Source organism: Myxocyprinus asiaticus, chromosome 6 (genome assembly GCF_019703515.2).
Source record: "Myxocyprinus asiaticus isolate MX2 ecotype Aquarium Trade chromosome 6, UBuf_Myxa_2, whole genome shotgun sequence".
Classification (NCBI taxonomy): Eukaryota; Metazoa; Chordata; class Actinopteri; order Cypriniformes; family Catostomidae; genus Myxocyprinus; species Myxocyprinus asiaticus.
In genome coordinates this window covers 38,123,517-38,144,421 of record NC_059349.1, presented here as the reverse complement: position 1 = coordinate 38,144,421, position 20,905 = coordinate 38,123,517, and the positions used below count along the sequence as shown (strand labels likewise).

General features: G+C 36.7%; 1 protein-coding gene and 1 long non-coding RNA gene across 2 annotated transcripts; one reads left to right on the top strand and one right to left on the bottom strand.

Moving 5' to 3' along the window:
- Positions 1-1,699: 1,699 nt before the first annotated feature.
- On the bottom strand, positions 1,700-10,681 carry LOC127442162 (excitatory amino acid transporter 5-like). Its single transcript, XM_051700004.1, has 11 exons — positions 10,355-10,681; positions 9,389-9,468; positions 8,691-8,906; positions 7,108-7,150; positions 6,806-7,016; positions 5,206-5,305; positions 3,727-3,960; positions 3,204-3,398; positions 2,962-3,096; positions 2,417-2,534; positions 1,700-1,983 (listed from the first exon to the last, which is right to left on the bottom strand). The coding sequence occupies exons 1-11, from the start codon at positions 10,595-10,597 to the stop codon at positions 1,831-1,833; spliced, it is 1,728 nt and encodes a 575-aa protein (XP_051555964.1). The 5' UTR covers positions 10,598-10,681; the 3' UTR covers positions 1,700-1,830.
- Positions 10,270-15,011, top strand: LOC127442166 (uncharacterized). The gene is made up of 3 exons (XR_007897451.1): positions 10,270-10,427; positions 10,533-10,625; positions 14,886-15,011. It is a non-coding gene; the product is annotated as an uncharacterized LOC127442166 (long non-coding RNA).
- Positions 15,012-20,905: the final 5,894 nt, after the last annotated feature.

Sequence of the window (20,905 nt, the reverse complement as noted above, 5' to 3'; positions counted from 1 at the left end):
TTTCTCACCCACACCATCATATCACTTCTGAAGATATGGATTAAGCCACTGGTGATGTATGGATTACTTTTATGTGGCCTTTGTGATTTTTGTAGCTTCAGAGCTCAGGCCACCATTCACTTGCATTGTAAGGACCAACAGAGCTGAGATATTCTTCTGAAAATCTTTGTGTTCAGCAGGAAGAAGAGTCATACACATCTGGGATGTCATGAGGGTGAGTAAATGATGAGAATTTTCATTTTTGGGTGAACTGTCCCTTTAAGAAATGGTTCTTGTGAACTTACAAGCAGCTTAATAGAGTAAAGCTTTGGTTTTCTTCTCTCGTCACTTTCGGTTGCATATCATTGATATGAAAAACTTTTGACCATGGCATTCTCATTTAGTGGATGTTTTTGCATATTATGTGCAATATTGCACAGAAGTTGTTAATAATAAGAGTTATTAAAATGCAGTAGCCTTTTTACATGTCCATCTTTCTTAAAATCTGATGTATTTAAGATTAAATTGACCAATGTTTAACAGATCCCAGTTGTAAGAAAATAAAGTAGAATGTACCAGGTGGTTCATTTAAGCATTTATGTAGGAAATACTAGAAGATTACTAAATGGGAGAATTATTTATTTAGCTTATTGTGTATGGTTTTGTGTTTATTTATGAGTGATTTGATTTTTTAATTACACATTTTCATTCTTTAGCAAAAAACATCTGTTATGAGCTACTGTCTAACATGTAGTTGTGAAATAAAATATCAGGCATCGTTGCAAAATTTGAAAATTGTGTCTTGGTATTAGTTAGGCCTAATCAGAAGTACATATAAATGTTTACAGATTTAAAGGTATAGTTAAAAAAAAATAAAATAATTCTGTCATCATGTACATCATCCTCATGTTGCTTCAAGCCTGTATGTCTTACTGTCTTCAGTGGAACACAAGGTGAGGTTAGGCAGAATGTTAGTTTGTCACCATTCACTCATTGCATGGAAAAACATTTCGATGAAAGTGAATGGTGACAGAGGCTAACATTGAGTAAACTGAGAAACTTTTTTTTACTATCCCTTTAACACATAAAGCTCAATATTTTCTTATATCTCTGATTATAATTTTAAAATGGTTAATATTTTCTTGCAACACATGCCCAAAAGCTAGTAACCATCTCTTAGGTCCAGTTCTTTATTTATTTATAGTATGAATAAGTAAGTCTGATGACTTGAGGTTAAATAATTTTCAGGTTTTTATTAAGAAAACAATTCATAATTACAGTGCACAATGGTATAATTTTATCCAAACATAATTTAATTGCCATCCTAACTGAAGTGAACAGAGAGATTATGCATTCTGAAATATATAAGTAATGCAAATGCATTTTTATATAGTCATTAAAAAATGTTTGTCATCAACATTCACAGTATACTGTAACAAGGCAACTGATGATTTAACATCCATAGCCCTGGCCTTGTAGTTCTGGAGCTAATGACAGTCTATTTTCTAGTTGCATAATGTTTTCTGTTTGGATATCATCTTATAATGTACTATCAGTTTTACTGCGATAAGCTATTGCATTTTAAGGCAATTCTAGAAGATTAATATTTAAAACATGAACGTTTTTTTTTTTTTTTACAGAGCCACTAACCATATCAAAACCCCAAAATCAAAGTGTCAAAAGCACCCAAATTTCTTCATTTTACAAGTTCACCGAAGGCGACTTTAGGTGAGAGTATTATCTCATGTAAAAACAGAATGGCACAAGTGTGTAACAAAGGAAAGAAAAGGGGGGAAGGTTTTTTGTGAGGTAAAGGCAACTTCTGTTCCTGCTTGGTAACGCCAGTCAAAGTTAGACTTGGCAGAGGTTGTAACAGGCAGTCGGCTTCTCAATCACCTGATCCCCAATAACCTCTAAGATGTAGTCCCTGTTGGCCAGTAGTGGAACCTCAGAAGTGGGAAAACTCTGCACACTTTGGTTTCCAAAGGATATCATAGTATCTCTCTGCAAAACACAAAATACAGCTATTACACAGCAATCAAAAATGAAAAATGATGCATTAGTATTATAGAGCTGTTCAGTTTGTAGTCCTAAAAACCTGGAAGAGAATTTTGCATTTTTGACCCCTGGGTTCCCTTTTCTAATGGGATTTTAGAATAGCTGTTTTTCGATTTATGGGTAAAATAAGGTCTGTGGTTGCCACTACTTGAGACTTTTCTAGTTTGTTCTACCACATAAATTATACAGTCATACCTAAAATGTACATTTTAAAACCATTGCAGTTGCTCCATAAGGACTACAATGGTTTCGAGTTGACTGAACAGCTCTATTGTTACTGGTAAGCAATAAACCATTACAGCAATGATACTACACGAGCACCACTTGCTTATCTGCTTGTAGGAAATGTAAACCACAGCACTTGGTGGATATATCTTACTCTCTCTGAGTTGGCTGTTGATGGGATGTCTTTCTGAAAGTCCTTTTTGCACACGTGAGCCATGATTCCTGCCGCTAAAGCATCTCCAAGTACGTTGATCATTGTTCGAAATCGATCCCTGATGAAAACAGCAGATAAATTAGATTGACTTTTCTCAACCAATAAGTTATTTCAGTCGTGATTTATAAGCAATAGTACATACGTTACATGGCCAAAGGTACGTGGGACACCCCTTTCTAATTAACGGGTTTGACAAGGCTTCTTAATTACTAGAGCAGATAAATCTTAATGTTACTACACTACACTAAAAGACAGAAAATCAGTGCCTTGACCACTGATGCTCTAGTGTCTGATAGGAAACTAATCCCTACAGCCATGTCTTAAATGTCATTGGAAAGCCTTCCCAGAAGAGTGGAAGTTTTTAGGGAAGACCAACTCCATATTAATGCCAATGATCAACAAGCACATATGGATGTGGTGTTATGTGTCCACATACCTTTAGCCATATAGTGTATATTCTTATGAATTAGCTATGTTGTACTTACAAGATCCAGTCAATGGCAACAATGAGTGAGATGTCATCTGGAGGCAAACCTACTGAGGTAAGAACAATAACCATGGTAACAAGACCAGCCTGAGGAATTCCAGCTGCTCCAATACTTGCTGCTGTAGCTGTGATACTGAGAAAAGATCACATGCAACATTCAAAAAAAATTATCTCTTGACAAATGTAAATTTCTTCCTGTCATTTTATATCATTTTTGTGGACGTTGCAGAAATACTTTACCTGATTGTAACAAGTTGTCCAAAGTCTAGCTCATACTCGTTGACCTGTGCGATGAAGATGGCTGCCACTGCCTCATAAAGCGCTGTGCCATCCATATTAATGGTGGCACCAACAGGAAGCACAAATCGAGCTATTTTCCGATCCACACGGCAGTTTTCCAGCAAACACTTCATTGTAATGGGCAGAGTAGCTGAACTGGAGAGAGAAGGATTATTAATTATTGTGCCTCACATGTTTACAAGAACACAGTACATACACCACAGTTTACAAGAAACAAAAAAAGTCACATATGTCTCACATTACAAATAGGTTATAAGCAGAAATGTTAGGATCCTGGATGAAATTCTTACAAAACAGTGTTGCCAAATTCCTTGGTATACACCCCAGATGGCCAGTTCAAAAGCACCAAAAACACCTTAAATATGCCATTTGTTGTTATTTAACTCCCTGAAATAGATCATAGACTTGTATATATTTATTTTGCAGTCAACTGAAATGCTGTAAATGGCAATGGATTCCTTACCTGGATGAAGTTGCCAAAGCGATAACCAGAGCCTGAAGGAGGCCACGGATGTAGCTGAAGGGGTTTTTCCTGGTGAACAGGAAGAAGAACATTGGTAGCAAAATCACACCATGGACGAACAGCCCTGCCAGGACAGTTATGAAGTACATCCCCAGCTTTTCTGCAAGGACCGCAGGATCATGCATGTCCAGGATCTTTCCAGCAACCAGAAATACGATTCCAAATGGGAAGTACCTGCACAAAGAGACTGGAGTGTTAAACCTAAATTTTTTAAATTTTAAATGCTTTGTTGATAATCATTTTATACAGCTGAATACCCAGAGTGTCCAAAAAATTTAATCAAATAATGGCTAGAATGCATTAAAAAGCTAGAATATAAGACAGTTTTGACTTTTGTTGACTACATAATTCCTTCTATTTGTGTTATTTCATGATTTTGATAACTACTCTTCCCTTGAAATGGAAAATCGTAATAATAAAGAATGTGAAGATGCATCCAAACCTTTGACTTGTGTGTTTCAAGTAAGCTGCTTGATGGCTTATTGATGGTTCATACACTCTGACTGACTTTTAAATTTATTACTGATGGACTAATCAGCTTTTCAGTTTACCTGACTCTCTTAGACCAGAGCACCGTTCCACTGCCGACATCAAGTACATGAATGAAGGGCTTAAGAGCTGCCTTTAAACTATTACAATGTACATATTTTAGTGTGTATTGAATAGACTGCAGATTGATTCTAGTCTGGAGCTCTGCTACATAATTACAGCATGCCTGCTCTTGACATGCTGTGATATCTTTAAAAGTGAGCATTTCTATCATACATTTGATACTAGACATCTATAGTGCAAAACCTCTTCAACTCTGGTGTATTTTTGGGCTGCCACCTTCGATTTTTCACACATTTAAAAGCTCACAATTTACACATACTGTGGACTAATTGCCAAAAAATAAAATGCATAATTTTTTTTCAGAAATCCCCCCCTCCTCCCCCCAAATAATAATAAAAAAAGACACCAGTTATTCATAAATAATATTGTATGTTTACAATGTTATGACGAATAGATGTTTTCTTCATTATATTTTTTGGTTGTTGTCATAAATTTGTAAGCATGTAATTCTTGTTCTGTTCACTCCATCTCCCTCCAAAAAGCCTTATTTTATTACACTAGATGGCAGCAAGTACTGGAAAAAATAATTTTTCTTCCATCAACTTCCATCACAAAATGCAGATCTGAAATGTAGGTGGCGCTGTAACATGTTTTAGCCCTGAAGTGATGGTTGTCTATGAAAAGTTCAGATTCTAAGCTTTCAAATGATACCACATATGCCTGACATGTATTCGGAGACTTGAACATTTTAAGTGTAAACTTTTTTTGTGATATAGCGCCCCCTTTTGGACCCGCCGGGGGGTCTGCAGAGTTGAAGAGGTTAATGCAAATTGTGGGCAAAACTGATCACTGTTTACTTTTGCTCACCACATAGCAGCATTAATGATCTTCATGACACACTCATTGATACATAGACACACGTTCACTAAAGGAGTGCCTCTGGATCCCATTCTACCAAGCAGAAGACCTGAGGAGCAAAAAACAACTTAAGTCTTCCTATATATATATTTATAGTCACCATAAGATTATAGATGGAAAGGGTTTGTACTTGTAAACACATTGTATGATGATGCTTGCAATCAAATATGGTTCACTATCATATTCGCCTCCTAAAAAACATTCCATTTGGCTGACGTCACTAAGCACTCTTATTTTTTGAGCCCTCCTCTCCAACCACCTGTCATATAGAGACCACTTTTCATGATCCAATTAATTCCCAGATCAAGTCCCACCCTACTTTTTTGTGTGTGCAATATACGTATGCTGTTTCACTCAACACAAATATTTCACATTTGGAAGTAAAATGGGTTGTAAATACAGTTTCATGTTGACTTTTTTATTCTGTGTTCCCTCTAGGCTTTTTAACCAGCATAAACCAGCCAACCAGCTACACCAGCACCAAACCAGCATAAACCAGCTTAGACCAGCATAGAGATTTAGGTTGGTTTTTACTACAGGGGTAGGAGAGCGATATATAATACAATATATGGCCAAAAGTATGTGGACACCCCTGTTATCGGGTTTGGCTAAATCCAGTAATCCAGTGAAGACAAATCCTAATATTACAACATACAATAGCCACGTTTCCACTATTGGGCCAGTGTGAGCCAGGGATAGCTTCGGACCTTGAGCCGGGAAACCAAAATCGATCTGCATCCCCACCATTGGGCCAATAGCCCCACAGCGTTGCCCTAAAACCCGCCCTTAATACGCCACCCTGGTGCCAACGTCACACACCCCGCCCATTTAACAAGCAAGAGGGAAGTTCAAGCTGAGGTAACAGACTCTGGAGACTAGCACTCAAAATGAACATGGTGGAGACCGAAGCTGCTGTTTGTTTGCTTACTTTGGTCCTTGCTTGGTGGAAAGTGAGACCTGACAGTGCAAAACTCAGTTTTTGACATGGACCCTGCCTCAGTCTCTAGTTGGCCTTCTTTGGTCCAAGGGTAATCAGCGGGCCAAAGGCGCTTGGCCGTTGGCACTGCGGAAGCCCAGGAAGTGACATTGGGAACGCAACTGGCACTGGCATGCACAAGCACGTCCTCATTTGGCACGATAGTGGAAATGCGGGTATTGACATTCTGTGTGCTTCCAACTTTGTGGCAATAGTTTTGGGAGGGCCCTTTTTGTTCCGGCATGACAATGCCCCCTGTGCACAAAGCGAGGTTCATAAAGAAATTATTTACTGAGGCAGGTGTTGAAGAACTTGACTGGCCTGTTTAAAAAGCTTAGAACTGAACCCCGCTGAACACCTTTGGGAGGAATTGGATGCCAAGTTCAAGCGAGACCCCGTCGCCCAAACATCAGTGCCTGATCTCACTGATGCTCAAGCTGTTAGGGAGGACCATCTCCCTATTAATGCCAATGGTTCTGAAATTATATGCTCAACAACCACATAGTGTATGGATACAGTGCTTGGGTGTCCATATACTTTTGGCCATGTAGTGTAGTTCACATCCATACGTACCCATAGTGGCTGAGAAAATGACGATTCCTAGCACATTCATCCCATTACTTTTCCCTGGAACGATCTTGTAGTGAATCTCAGGAGGAGGCGTGAGTTCCAGAAACACTGGGTGACCCATTCTGGGGTTGTCGTAGTCTGGCATGATGTAAACAAAGTTGGCTTGTGATGATTTCGCACTGTTTTTAAAATTAGGCACAAGCTCTGTCTTATACTGAAACACAAGAGCAGAAATGGACAAGGTTAACAAAAGATATGTAACAATGTTATTCATTAATTCCTTTACTCTTCATGTGTTCTCTCACCTGCTGAAATGTGGCCTCAATCAGATTGGATGGGATCATGTTCCTGTTGGACAAATAGAAATAATCTGTCATATATAAAGTAACAGATTTAAAATTATTCTGAAATGCTTCACAATCCAGGACTTGTTGGTCAGTTGGGCAAAAGTGCTTGTGGTTCACTATTAGCCTGAGAGTGTATGCTATTAGCCTGTGAAAGTATCTCAGTTTTCTGAGGCCAACACAAGACAAAAATTAGGTATTGTTTGTTTTCAGAATGAATTCACTTGCATGTCATGCAAGGCTGTGTCACAGCCTGCTACATAAAAAAAATCTATCTGATTTAGCTTAGCCTAAGGACTTGGAGAGAGGAGGCTGATGGCTAACACTTTATTTATAACATTTTATTTTACAGGTGGCCACATAAGAAGAATCCAATTAAATCTGCTAGAGCTCAAGAGCATCTTTCACACTCAAGAAAAGCCGTGCCATTCACATCCTCTTGGGTATATCTAAATATACCTAAATCCAATCCTTCTGTCCAGTGATTGCACACAAGGCAAGCCTAAGCCTCCCAGCCTCCTTTCGAAAGTGGTTACATAAGTTTCACATTTTTCATAGGCTGATCATTTGAACAGAAATAAATTGATTACAGTATGGTAAATAACTAAGAATTGTGTGCTTCTCAATAATGCATATTTTATATAAAATAATGACATTAAGATTTGTACACAATATTTTCTTCTCTTAAAGAAAATTTCCACACTGGGACTACTAGTTGGTCCATTTATAAATGATACAGAGTTTTCAAAACATGACTATTGAAACATATGTTCCGCAATTATGATTCAATGTAGCATAAACGTATAGAGATGATGACAGACATCTACAGTTTTTTGTCATTGAGCTACATAACCAAAGTCATTCCGCTCAGTGGCCATCTTACTTACGTCCCATGCAGCTATTTTCAAGTGGAGGTCTTATCTACTTGAATAGGTCAAGACTGAAATCTCCAAAACTTTTGGCTAAGCTTATGTTTCAACAACATATTTCAAATCAACATTAAAATCTGACAAAATAGTATGTAGCATATGTATCTCAGGCTAAAAAACTGTTTTTGTTTTTTTCAGGTTATTCCAGCTAATACACATGTGCATTCAAGCAGAGGCACAAAAACCATATATGCAATGCGTAGGTTTGCCACACAAAGGGGTGCCACACCAACATCAATATTGCATATACCACTGTCAATGAGTGGTGGTGCCCCTGTGTTCAAGACCAATAAGACGAAGCCCTTCCTTTAGCAAAAAGGCGATAGGCTCTTTTAACTGAAAGGCGGGACTTTCCTATAGCCACCATATTGATAATTAAGATTTTCCCAATTAATTTTTCTACAATTAGTCTGTTTCCACCTGTTTATGTCTCTACAATTCAGAGTTAATTTCTGATATTATTGTAAAATTGTCAGGTCATCTATTAAATAATCTATTAATCAACCTGACTTCTTTGGGTCACACCAATGAAAGAAATTTTTATGGGTTAGACCAAGTAGAAATAGACCCTTAAGGTAACATTTGCAGGTACCACTTTTTACTGTATAATGTTACCTGATCAAATCAAGTAGGGCATCAGCAGATGTCATCACTGGCCCTCCTGCAGCTTTATGCCCTTCTTTCTCAGTACCAGTTCCAGGATGAATGATAAGCACTAGAATAATTCCAACAATTACAGCAATGAAGGTAGTCCATAGATAGTATGTGATGGTGAGAAGGCCCAGGCGTCCACTGGCCTTGGTGTCCATTGCAGACAAGCCAGACATTAAACTGTAAGCAAGGTGAATTGTTATTGTTATTTTTACAGGCTCACCTAAATGCAGACTCATCCCATTTTTCATTTAATTAATTTTAATGGTGGCTGACTGCAGTGTATCGCCAAAATGTTGCAACATCTGATTCAACTAACAGTACTTGTTCCAAGTACTTAAAGTTCCAAGTACTTTTTAAGGTTTGACTATTGCACCCTGTGCTTTTTGGGTTTTTACAGTATGATGTATGGTCTCGGTAGTCACAGGCAGAGATACTAGCGTTTCACTAATACAGAAATATTGGCCAGTATTGCCAATAATTACCTTATGTTATAGCTGATAACAAATATGATGGCCAAAATGATAAATGTATAATGTTTTGCTTTTTTTTAAACAAAAATATTGTATCCAAATATAGGCCATATGCTTTACCTTAGGACTTTTCACATCTCAAATGAAAATGGTACAAGACAAAACATTTATGAGCATACATGCAGTTACCTGGATGTGATGAGAGGAAGAATTAACATTTTCAGCATTCTCATGAGAAGTTCTCCAGGAAAAGAAAAGTAGATTTTTGCCTGGGGAAAAGGTTGAAAACTGGCTTTTAGTGACCTTGCTAATCAATTATTTAATTTGGATGAAGATTCTAACACATAAACCCTTTAGCGTGATATCATTTTACTATTTACTATTTTAGTAATATCCTTGGAGAATTAAGTCAGCTGACTTTGTGTTTCTCCTGAGCTGACTGGAGTTTACTTATGGAAGACAGATGCTCACATCCTCAAGTAGGCATACTAAGCACAGGCTTTTCCAACTAATTTTAAGGTCTATATGCTTAGTTCTGCATAAGTCTGGTTATGCATTACTGACGTAATTCCTGTGCGTGGACTCTTTCTTATGTAAACAGTCCCTTTCTGGTGTCCTAACAGGTGTCATAAGCAAGGGTTTCCCGGCTTAACATGTTTATGAAAGGAGTTGTATACATTTTATATAACTTTGCAAAGATAAAGTAAGTAAGCAATTTTTTCACTCTAACCTCATGTTAACATGTATAATATTTAAGTCTTGTGGCTATACTTTTGAAACATTTATCCTGGTGGCCTTGCCCCATAGACTTCCATTGTAAGTACTATACATTACTGTAAACGTGATTTTTGTTTGTTTTTACAAACTGAGAGACAAGTTAAAATGATTACCGTTATATTAATTTACAGCATGTCATGGATGCTGTCGATTGAGCTCAACTTGTATTGAACCTTCAACTATGCAGTTACAATTTTCAAAAGTCTTAATAAGAAGCAGATCATTTCAGCTTTAAACGACAACCTTTTTAACCCCCGTGTTTTTCTTTTTTGTCCTAATTATAAGTTCAGCATATATCAGTCCACTACTGACTCAAAACGCAAATTTTTACATCATGAACGGAAAAACAATGATTTCCAAGCTTCAGGTGCCCCATACCTGTGTTGACAAGTTCAAGCTTCTTAATGTGAACCCCACCACACAACCTGATATCACGGCCAACACAGACAAGGTGAGCAATCCATTCCTTTTGCAGTAGTCCTTTACCCAATGGCGAAACTTCTGAGATATCGAGTTCTTAACAAGATTCTTGAAATATTCCACCATGTTTCTCCAGGGGCTCACAGGAGGGGAATGGCATTGGGAGGATGCCGGTCTCGAGCTACTGCGGGTCTCATCCATGCTAAGACCTGTGTGGGCAGGAAGTGTTGTGAGAGCCTTTCTTTGTAAACCCTTTCTAACAACAGATTAAGCAATCAAGTATAGTTTCAAACCACTGCCATCACGACAGTGCAATCCGAGGGGATTAACAGGTATAAGGGTATTACAAGTACCTGCTCTCTAGAGTTTGGAGATCATTGACTATGGAAAGATACAGCGAGGTACCATTAATCCTTGAATCAGTGGTCAAGGTCAGGTTTGGGTCAATTTTTCCTTACATTTAAAGTTTTAAAAACATGTTTAATCAGTATGGCCAATTAAAACTTTTTTAAATACTTCTTTTTACAATTATTTTGGGCTTTTGCCACTTTAAATTTAGTAGAGACAGTGAAAATAAATGAAGCATTCAGGGAGAGAGAGAATGGGAATGGAATGAGAACATGGCACAGGCCAGACTTAAACCTGCGTCTCCCATGTGAGCATGGACTCAACATGAAGACCATGCACTAACCAATAGTTCACAAGTCCAACTATCATTTCAGTTATTAAATAGACACAATATGCACAAAATATTTGAAAATATTTAAAATAAATTTTACGAAGCATAACACTGTTATCTAATACCCAGATCAACCATGGAGATTCATAAAAAAGTTAAAATGTCTTGTGTGTTGATACTGTTCACAAAATAACACTAAGCTGATGTATACAAGCTGCAGATCCATGGCTGATTTTCCTCTTTTTGCACCATTATTGACTCAATGACAAAAGTTTGATGGATGAACTTTGGTAGAGGCCAAAGTACTCAGCGAAAGCATTTGCTCCAAATTTATTATAATTTTAAAGAATATTTACGAATCCAAGAAATAAAGATGTTGGAAATTACAATAAACCACCCGTTGATAATATAAGTGTATAATATATAAGTATTATAGACTACTCCTCAGGACAAACAAAACAAATAAACAAAATATAAATAGCACAAGATGTTGGGAAGAGGACAATCAAACTGCATAAATTCACATAAGTTGTCCTTTTCCCACAGCACTCCTAGCTCACATGGAAAAAGGATGTTCTTTTGTTTTGACATGTTTTTATGGCTGCACTTCTTTAACTCCAAACACATGGGGTGGATGCTATTCAGAGAGGAAGGACATGCCCCTTATTAGTTTGAACGTCACACCTTAATGGGATTTCTGCCGGTGTACTCAGGCATTTCCGACTTTAGCATGTACAGCAGGTATCGATTTAATTACCAGACAGCTTCGCAAGGACTCCAGTCCAGGAAATGAAGGTGTAAGCTTTGGTTCTGAAAGGTAAAAGAAACCAACCAACCAACCAACCAACATCAAATGATGCGCTCTGAGACAAAATAATTATATATATATATATATATATATATATATATATATATATATATATATATATAGATATAGATATATATACTGTATGTACCGATCAGCCACATCATTAAAACCACCTGCATAATATTGTGTAGGTCCCCCTTGTGCTGCCAAAACAGTGCCAACTCGCATCTCAGAATAGCATTCTAAGATGATATTTTTCTCACCACAATTGTACAGAGTGGTTATCTGAGTTACCATAGACTTTGTCAGTTTGAATCAGTCTGGCCATGCTCTGTTGACCTCTCTCATCAACAAGGCATTTCCGTCCACAGAACTGCCGCTCACTGGATGTTTTTTGTTTTTGGCACCATTCAGAGTAAATTCTAGAGACTGTTGTGCGTGAAAATCCCTGGAGATCAGCAGTTACAGAAATACTCAAACCAGCCCGTCTGGCACCAATTTAATTTAAAAAATGCAAATTGGCATTGTCAAATTGGGGGCTTTTTTAAAATCACTGGGGTGAATTTACATATTACATTAAAAATGTTTTACTTGAGACTGTTTAGCCCAAGACAGACCATTTGTATTAAAATGAATGGGAGAATCTGGAACACCAAGAATAAAACAGGATTTATAGACAATTGGAAGTGTTTTTTGGGGTAGACCTGACCTGCTAAAGAGAGACGGACTCCATCCCTCCAGGGAGGAAGCAGACAGACTGGTTAATCCGAAAGTCTGCTAGATGCCTTGAGATGTCACACAGGTCACATAAACTACAACACATAGAGACTGTATCACTTAGATGTCACATAGAGACTATGTCTGTTCCCCAAACTACCAAACACAAAACTCTCACTAAATAATTTAGAAAAAGTTTGATTAAGGTAAAACCTGAAAATAACAAAACAATTGAAGATAAACATCATATAAAGGTAGGGCTACTAAACATTAGATCTCTTTTAACCAAAGCACTAATTGTAAATGAAATTATTTCAGATCATAGTTTGGATGCACTCTGTTTGACTGAAACCTGGTTTAAAACGGATGAATATATACGTTTAAATAAATCTACTCCCCCAGGTTATTGATGTAAACATGAGCCTCGTCTGAAGGGTCGAGGAGGAGATGTTGCTACAATTTACAGTGAAGTATTTGGTGTTACTCAGAGGAAAGGATATAACTTTAAGTCTTTTGAACTAATAATGTTTAATGTGACACCATCAGATACAAATAAAAAACCTCTCTCGTCTTTTGCGCTTGCTACAGTATATAAATCACCTGGGCCATATTCTGATTTCCTTGGTAAATTTGCACATTATCTATCAGATCTAGTAATTACTGTGGATAGAGCTTTAATTGTTGGTGGCTTCAACATTCACATAGATAATGAAAATGACACATAGGGATTAGCATTTATTGATATTCTCAACTCTCTTGGAGTCAGACAAAATGTGACAGGACCAACTCATCACCATAATCATACGCTAGATTTAATTCTGTCATATGGAGTTGATGTTGATACTATAGAAATTATGCCGCAGAGCGATGACATCTCAGATCATTACTTCGTCTCTTGATTGCTGCGATCAGCTAATGTCACTCAATCTACACCATGCTATCTTTCAGGTAGAGCTATTCTTTCGACCACTAAAAATAGCTTCAATAATAATCTTCCAGATTTATTTCATATACTGAGTAAGCCAAAAAGTGTAGAAGAACTTGAAGTAATAACAGAAAATGTAAATACAGTCTTCTCTAGCACTCTTGATAGTGTCGCCCCCCTTCAATTAAAGAAAATTAAAGAAAAAAGCCTGCACCATGGTACAATGATCACACTCATGCTCTCAAGAATGCAGCTCGGAAAATGGTTCACAAGTGGAATTATACAAAATTAAAGGTATTTCACGGTGCATGGAAGGATAGTGTCTGTAGCTACAGACTAAAAGCTGCAAGGTCAACAAATTTTAGCAAACTCATAGAAAATAACCACAATGATCCAAGGTGTTTATTCAGTTCTGTGGCTAAATTGGTTAGGAATAAAGCCTCGACTGAATAGTAATGACTTCATGAATTTCTTTACTGATAAAATTGAAATTATCAGAAATAAAATTGGAATTATGCAATTGTCTGTCACAGTACCTCAGAAAACAGTGTCTCATAATTTTCCTCACGAGCAACTTCAATCTTTCGCTGTCATAGGTCATGAAGAGCTAACAAAACTTATCGAAACACCAAAAGCCACAACATGTATGTTAGATCCAATACCAACTAAGCTCTTAAAAGAGGTATTCCCTGTAATCTCTGAACCTCTTCTTAATATTATTAACTCCTTGTCTGTCCTTACACTCTAAAAAATGCTGGGTTATTTTTTCTACCCAAACGCTGGGTTGAGCCTTTTGGGTCATTTCTTTGGGTTATTTTCTCAGTGTTGGGTAGTTTTTGGGTAGTTTTGTGTAACCCAACTGCTGGGTTAATGGCTGGGTCATTTTCACTGACAGTTGAATCAATACACCCCTCCCCCCACCCCAACGCATCAGCCCAGTTCCTTGGGTCAAATCAACTCAGCGAGTCAGCGCTGAGTTACTTGACGTGGCACGCGGGCTATTTGAATTCGCCTCAGGTGGAGGCAGCGGTTTTCAGCACAGACAGATTGTTGATTTTTATTTATTTAAAGAAACAAGGTTCGTATCAATACATTTATTTATAAAACCATTACTGTACACTAAAAATGCAAAAATGTGCGAAAACAGGCCAGCTTACATGACATTAAATGTTAAATGTACCGCTAGCTTAATTAGCTTTGGTTTACTTTAAGCTGAAGGTACATGTCACGTGATTAATGTCATGTAAATGTGCATTTCTTGATTTTTCAGATTATTAAAATACGATTTTTGTCCATAACATACACCACTTAAGTAGCTCTCGCAATAAATTTCTGAACTTTCTTGTGTCCATGTAAACAGTCAAAGTTGCCCATCCTCCACCTCAAGTCTTACTGCAGTGCTGAGTCAAAATAACCCAGTTGCTGAGTTATCTGTCGTGGGCATTTTGGAGCGTCTTCAGGAGGGACTCGAGTCAGCACTTCTTAAGCGGATATACTGGAGCATTTTTTTCTGGTGAAATAAAGGTTTGTATCTGTCTTTTTATTTATCAATCGTTACCATTTTGCAAAATGTGCCATTATGAATCTAAAACATCACTTACACACGATTGATTTAGGTCAAACTTAAGACAGTAGGATTTAATGTAGCTGACAGACAGATCATATCGACATGCTTTTATCATATTTTGAAGTTGAATTAATGTGCTGGCTAAAATTAATTATCCCAGACATTAAGTCAACACATAAGGAGATATGGTCTAATAATACATCATAAATAGAAATAACTGTTTGATGTAATGGAGCTCTGTGTTTTTATGTTTCTGGTGGTCTGATAATACATGAATGGATTGCTTTGTACAGGAGAAGTTAACTGAATGGCAACTTCCTGAACTTGTAAATATGTTTTCAGCTGTATACACTTAAAACAAACCATAATAATAAAATTGTATTTGTTTTGAATGTTTTAGCACTGTTTATAAATGACATTTGTGATTTAGTTTTATTCTATAAGCTCTTGAATTTTTGAGGTAAAATTGTATTATTATTGCACATGTACTGAAAAATGTTATTAATAAAAGAATAAAGGAGATACCATGTTGACATATTTGTTTATAATGTGGTATATTTTACATTTTGAAAGGATACAAATAACCCTGAAAACATTAACCCATTTTTTATATAAAATTAACCCAGTGTTTTTGTAAAAATGAAACCATCCTTTGAGTTTACTGGGTTAAAATGAACAACCCAACTACCTGGGTTGGATTAGCCCAAAATGTGTTCTGTCCCATAGTTAAACAGGTTTTTAACCCATCATTTTTTAGAGTGTAGGACATGTCCCAAGACATTTTAAAATGGCAGTTATCAAACCGCTTATTAAGAAGCCACAGCTTGATCCTGGAGAATTGGCTAATTATAGACCGATTTCAAAACTCCTGTTTATTTCAAAAATACTAGAAAAGCTAGTGTCCTCCAAACTTTGTTCATTTCTACAGAGAAATAGTATATATGAACAATTTCAGTCAGAATTTAGGCCCCATCACAGTACAGAAACTGCACTTATCAGAGTTACAAATGACTTGCTCTTATCATCTAATCATGGCTGTGCTTCTCTTCTAGTGCTTTAAGATCGTAGTGCTGCCTTCAACACGATAGATCATCACATTCTCTTGAATAAGCTGGAGAATTATGTTGGCATTTGTGGATTTGCATTAGCATGGTTTAGGTCCTATTTAGCAGACCGCTACCACTTTGTCTATGTAAACGAGGAATTGTCAAATCAAACAAAAGTTAAGTATGGAGTGCCACAGGGATCAGTTTAGGGCCTCTGCTTTTCTCTTTTTATATGCTTCCCCTGGGAGATATTATCAGGAATCGTGGAATAAGTTTCCACTGTTATGCCGATGATATCCAACTTTATATTTCTTCGAAATCTGACGAAATTTCACAATTCTCCAAATTAGCAGAGTGTATCAATCAAATCAAAGATATGATGACCAGAAATTTCCTTCTACTCAATTCCGACAAAACAGAGGTACTAATTAATGGACCAAAAACCTCTAAAATATAATTTGACTCTTGATGGATGTACTGTTACGTCATCTTCTACAGCAAAGAACTTGGGTGTCATATTTGATACCAATCTGTCCTTTGAAAATCAAATTTCTAATGTTTGTAGAACAGCATTCTTCCACCTCAGAAATATTGCTAAGTTACGATTGCTAAGTTATTGCTCTCTGTTGCTGATACCGAAAAACAAATTCATGTGTTCATGACCTCAAGACTAGATTATTGTAATGCATTACTGGGAGGATGTCCAGCAAGATCAATAAATAAACGTCAATTGGTTCAAAATGCAGAAGCCAGAGAGCTGACTAGAACCAAGAAATATGATCATATTAGCCCCATTTTATTGTCGTTACATTGGTTACTTGTTAATTTTCATATTTATTTAAATATTTTGTTAACTACGTACAAAGCTTTGAATGGTCTAGCTCTGCAGTACTTAAGTGACCTTCTACCATACTATACTCCATCACATTCAATACGATCACAAAATTCTGGCCTTTTAATAGTTCCTAGAATATCAAAATCCACAAATGGAGGTAGATCCTTTTCCTATTTTGCTCCTACGCTGTTCGAGATGCAGACACACTCACTCAGTTTAAGTCTAGACTAAAGACTCATCTATTTAGCCAGGCATACACCAAGTTTATCCATCAACCCACAATTAGGCTGCTTTAGTTAGGTCTGCCGGAACCAGAAACATTTATCATGATCTATAATTCTGCAAAAAAAAAAAAAACATTTATGGCATCTACCCTAATATTATTCTATTTGTTTCCATGTCTCAACCTCAGGATCCATATCCCAAGGTTACCAGAGCTGGCAAGATCCAGCTCCGTTCCTGCTTGGTGTCGGACTCCACTGCTACGTGTCTCTGAGTGATGACGACTAAATGCAGCCGGTACCAGCCAGACATCTCTTCAGTCTATTACGATGGACTTCAGAGAATTAACTGATGCCAACTCCAACCATAAAACATGGGATACTTCATATGCCACTGCCTGAACCTTGGACTTAGGATAGACCTCACAGAAATGACCTGACGGTTGAACTGCGATGCACCTCACTGATTTCTGCCTGCATTGCCTTTGTCTATTGATGGACTGCACCCTTAAAGTGGAATACATAGACTATCAATTAATTGCCAACAAAAGCCTTCATCAGCCAACTAACAAAGAACAATGCATCTATGTGAATTTCTGCAGTTAATCCAGGATGGACTAAGAAATTAGTCATTAATCTTAAAGTTCATTAAAAAAAATTTTTTTTTAAACACTGGACCTTAACACTTACTTAGTTTACTAATCTTAAACCATGACCTGCACTGCACATAAATAAATAATATTGGCATTATATTCATGTTGTTTAGCCAGAGGGGAACTGGCCCCCACAGTGAGCATGATTTCTCCCAAGGTTATTTTTCTCCATTAACCAACATCTTATGGAGTTTTGTGTTCCTTGCCATAGTCGCCTTCGGCTTGCTCACTGGAGTTCTAAATACATAGTATTATATAATTATTTATTTTTATACACAGTTGACAATCATATTTAATCAAACTACACAATGATGACTCTAAGACTTTATAGATATTACAGTTTCATGTTTTGTTAATGCATGATTTTCTGTAAAGCTGCTTTGAAATGATGTGTGTTGTGAAAAGCGCTATACAAATAAAAATGACTTGACTTGACACCAATTTGGCAGGTGCTGAAATGGATGTCCCACCTTAGAAGTAAAATAGCCAATCTCCTTTTAGTTACAGACAACGCCAGTCAGTTGACTCGACTATGCACTTAAAAATGAGCTGGAACAGCCTGAAAAACAGTGTTTTTTTTTTTTTGTTTTGTTTTTTTTTTTTGCATGATCAGAGCTAAAGAACACAATTTATAATGCCATTATTACCAAATTTTTCTGCTGATTTGAAATATGTTATTTGATCGTAATCTTGACCAACCATTTAGGAGATTTCAGTCTTTCTCCATTCAAGCAGATATAAGCTGTACTTTAATGGCGCTTATATCTTTAGAAAATAGCTGCCCGGGAGTGTTCCCAAGATGGCCACCAAGTGGACTGACTTTGGTTTTACCTTAAAATTTACAAAGGGATAGTTCACCCAAAAATTAAAATTCTCTCATCGTTTACTCACCATCATGCCATCCCAGAAGTGTATGACTTTTCTTTTTTTTTTTGGATTTGTTTTTTTCGTGCTTATCTCTACCTACTGGGCAGGAAGAAGAATTTATTGTAAAAAAATGACTTAAATATTGATCTGTTACTCACACAACTATCATTTCATTTCAGAAGACATAGATTTAACCACTGGAGTTGTATGGATTACTTTTATGCTGCCTTTATGTTATTTTTGGAGATTAAAAGTTTTGTTGAAATATTCTTCTAAAAATCTTTGTTTGTGTTCAGCAGAAGACAGAAAGTCCTACACATCTGGGATGGCATAAGGGTGAGTAAATTATGAGAGAATTTCCATTTTTGGGTGAACTTTGAAGTCCTGTGAAGTGACTTACAAAATGTATTTCTAAATGGGCAATCTCTTGGGGATCTTTGAAACTGCTGCAAATCAAGACCCCAGTAGGAAGTAAAGAGGACATTTGGCATTGTTTAAAATAGCATACTATCATGCTACTCTTACTATTTCTGCAGTATATAGTATGTATACTGTGCATAGTATGCAAATTTTCTTTATGCATGGAATACCCGCCGAATCGACATCAAAGGTGGTGTTCGGATAGCGAAACGTTCAAGGGGGTTGAACTGCTGATACGTGTATGCAGTGTTGCTACTGCATACATGTAAATGGACAGCTGTGCCCCTGTATGCAGTACAATTTGGCCTACTACATTTGCCAATTGGTATAACAGAGCACACTGCGTGGGAATCTGTATCCCACAGTGCAATGCGCTTAACTTGACCTTACATTCCCAATTTTTTTGCTTCACTCATCATTTGATCAGACTGCCAAGTTAAGTTAAGTTATACAGAATTGGATTACAATTACAAAATTACAGTTGTTATTCCCAAAATGATAAGTGAACATCACTCACAAAAATAAACTTACACATAATGAGGTCATGTAACAAACATAAAAAGGTCATGTGACAACAATGTAGTATACCACTGTCATATACTAAACTAAATATACTAGTATACTAAATGTTTATCATGCATATATTTTTTCACATCATATTAAAAAAGAACAGTAGGCAGTATTCACTGAATACTGTGCAGCACGCATTATCCAGTAAGCTAGTATTCCATTCCATAGCCGTTTTCATGCTTTTTAAAACTTTGGCGTAAAGGACATATAACTGGGCACATTGACAATTTCTCCATGACATTTTTTTTCACAGCACAGTATGACCAAATTTCCAGTGGCAGTACTAAATGATCAGGGTTAAAGTCATCCGTAGTTCTGTGAAAAGAGGATTAAACTCTCTGCACAATTAGAGCATCCTCTGCAGGCAGAACATGACGTTGGTAGACATTGTAGTTTGGTTCAATGAATTTAAAATAGTTGTATACATGGACTGTTTCATTAATTAACATTCATTGTTGGCTGATATTAAAGCATTAACAGTTAGGAGGTACATGTGTCTGCAGACACGAATCTCATTTAACTAAGACACAATCAATCAATCCCAGAGGTGTACCAGAGGCGTTTAATATGATTAATGCTGGCCTGACCAAAACAGAAATTGTGGCAGTTAAAACGGAGAAAATAAAATGCTTGTTAAATGCTTAATTAAATGCTAAAATGCTTGTTATGACTGATTTATTTTTAATGCAATCCCCAAAATCAGCCAGGCTGTTACATTCTGAGCTCAAGTTATGCATGTCCATCTGTTTTATAAAAAAAAGATGTTAGCCAGTTTAGTGTGTAAGTGGCTAATGAGATTACTATCTGGATTCATATTACTAGATTCTAATTCAACATGGAAGCTTTCAGTGGAACTAAAACCCGCAATGATAATCAACCAAAGGTATTAGTATAATTTTTTTTAGAAAATCTAATCTTATTGCCAGTTAAAATTCTTTTCGCTGTACACTTTTTACCATCTATTTACTTTGACTTCTCAAAGCAATTTATGAAAGGATTGTAGTAAACTGAATGCTAATCCAATCTGAGATATCTCAGAACCCCATGTTTTGAGTACAAATTCTTTCAAATGTGTTTCCTCTTTTATGAAAGGTATAATAGAGCAAAGTAACATATACATTGTGTACTAGGAGTGAAATCATAACAGTTATGCAACACTAAACATTTTAACTTTTTATTTTTTATTTTTTTTACTTTTATT

What these genes read in the sequence shown, in the direction of transcription:
- LOC127442162 (XM_051700004.1), bottom strand. Translation starts at nt 10,597, where the DNA reads ATGGATGAGACCCGCAGTAGCTCGAGACCGGCATCCTCCCAATGCCAT. An exon ending in TTGAGGCCACATTTCAGCAG is followed by an intron (nt 7,017 to 7,107) that starts GTGAGAGAACAC and finishes CTTGTGTTTCAG; the next exon opens with TATAAGACAGAGCTTGTGCC. An exon ending in ATCATTAATGCTGCTATGTG is followed by an intron (nt 3,961 to 5,205) that starts GTGAGCAAAAGT and finishes CTCTTTGTGCAG; the next exon opens with GTACTTCCCATTTGGAATCG.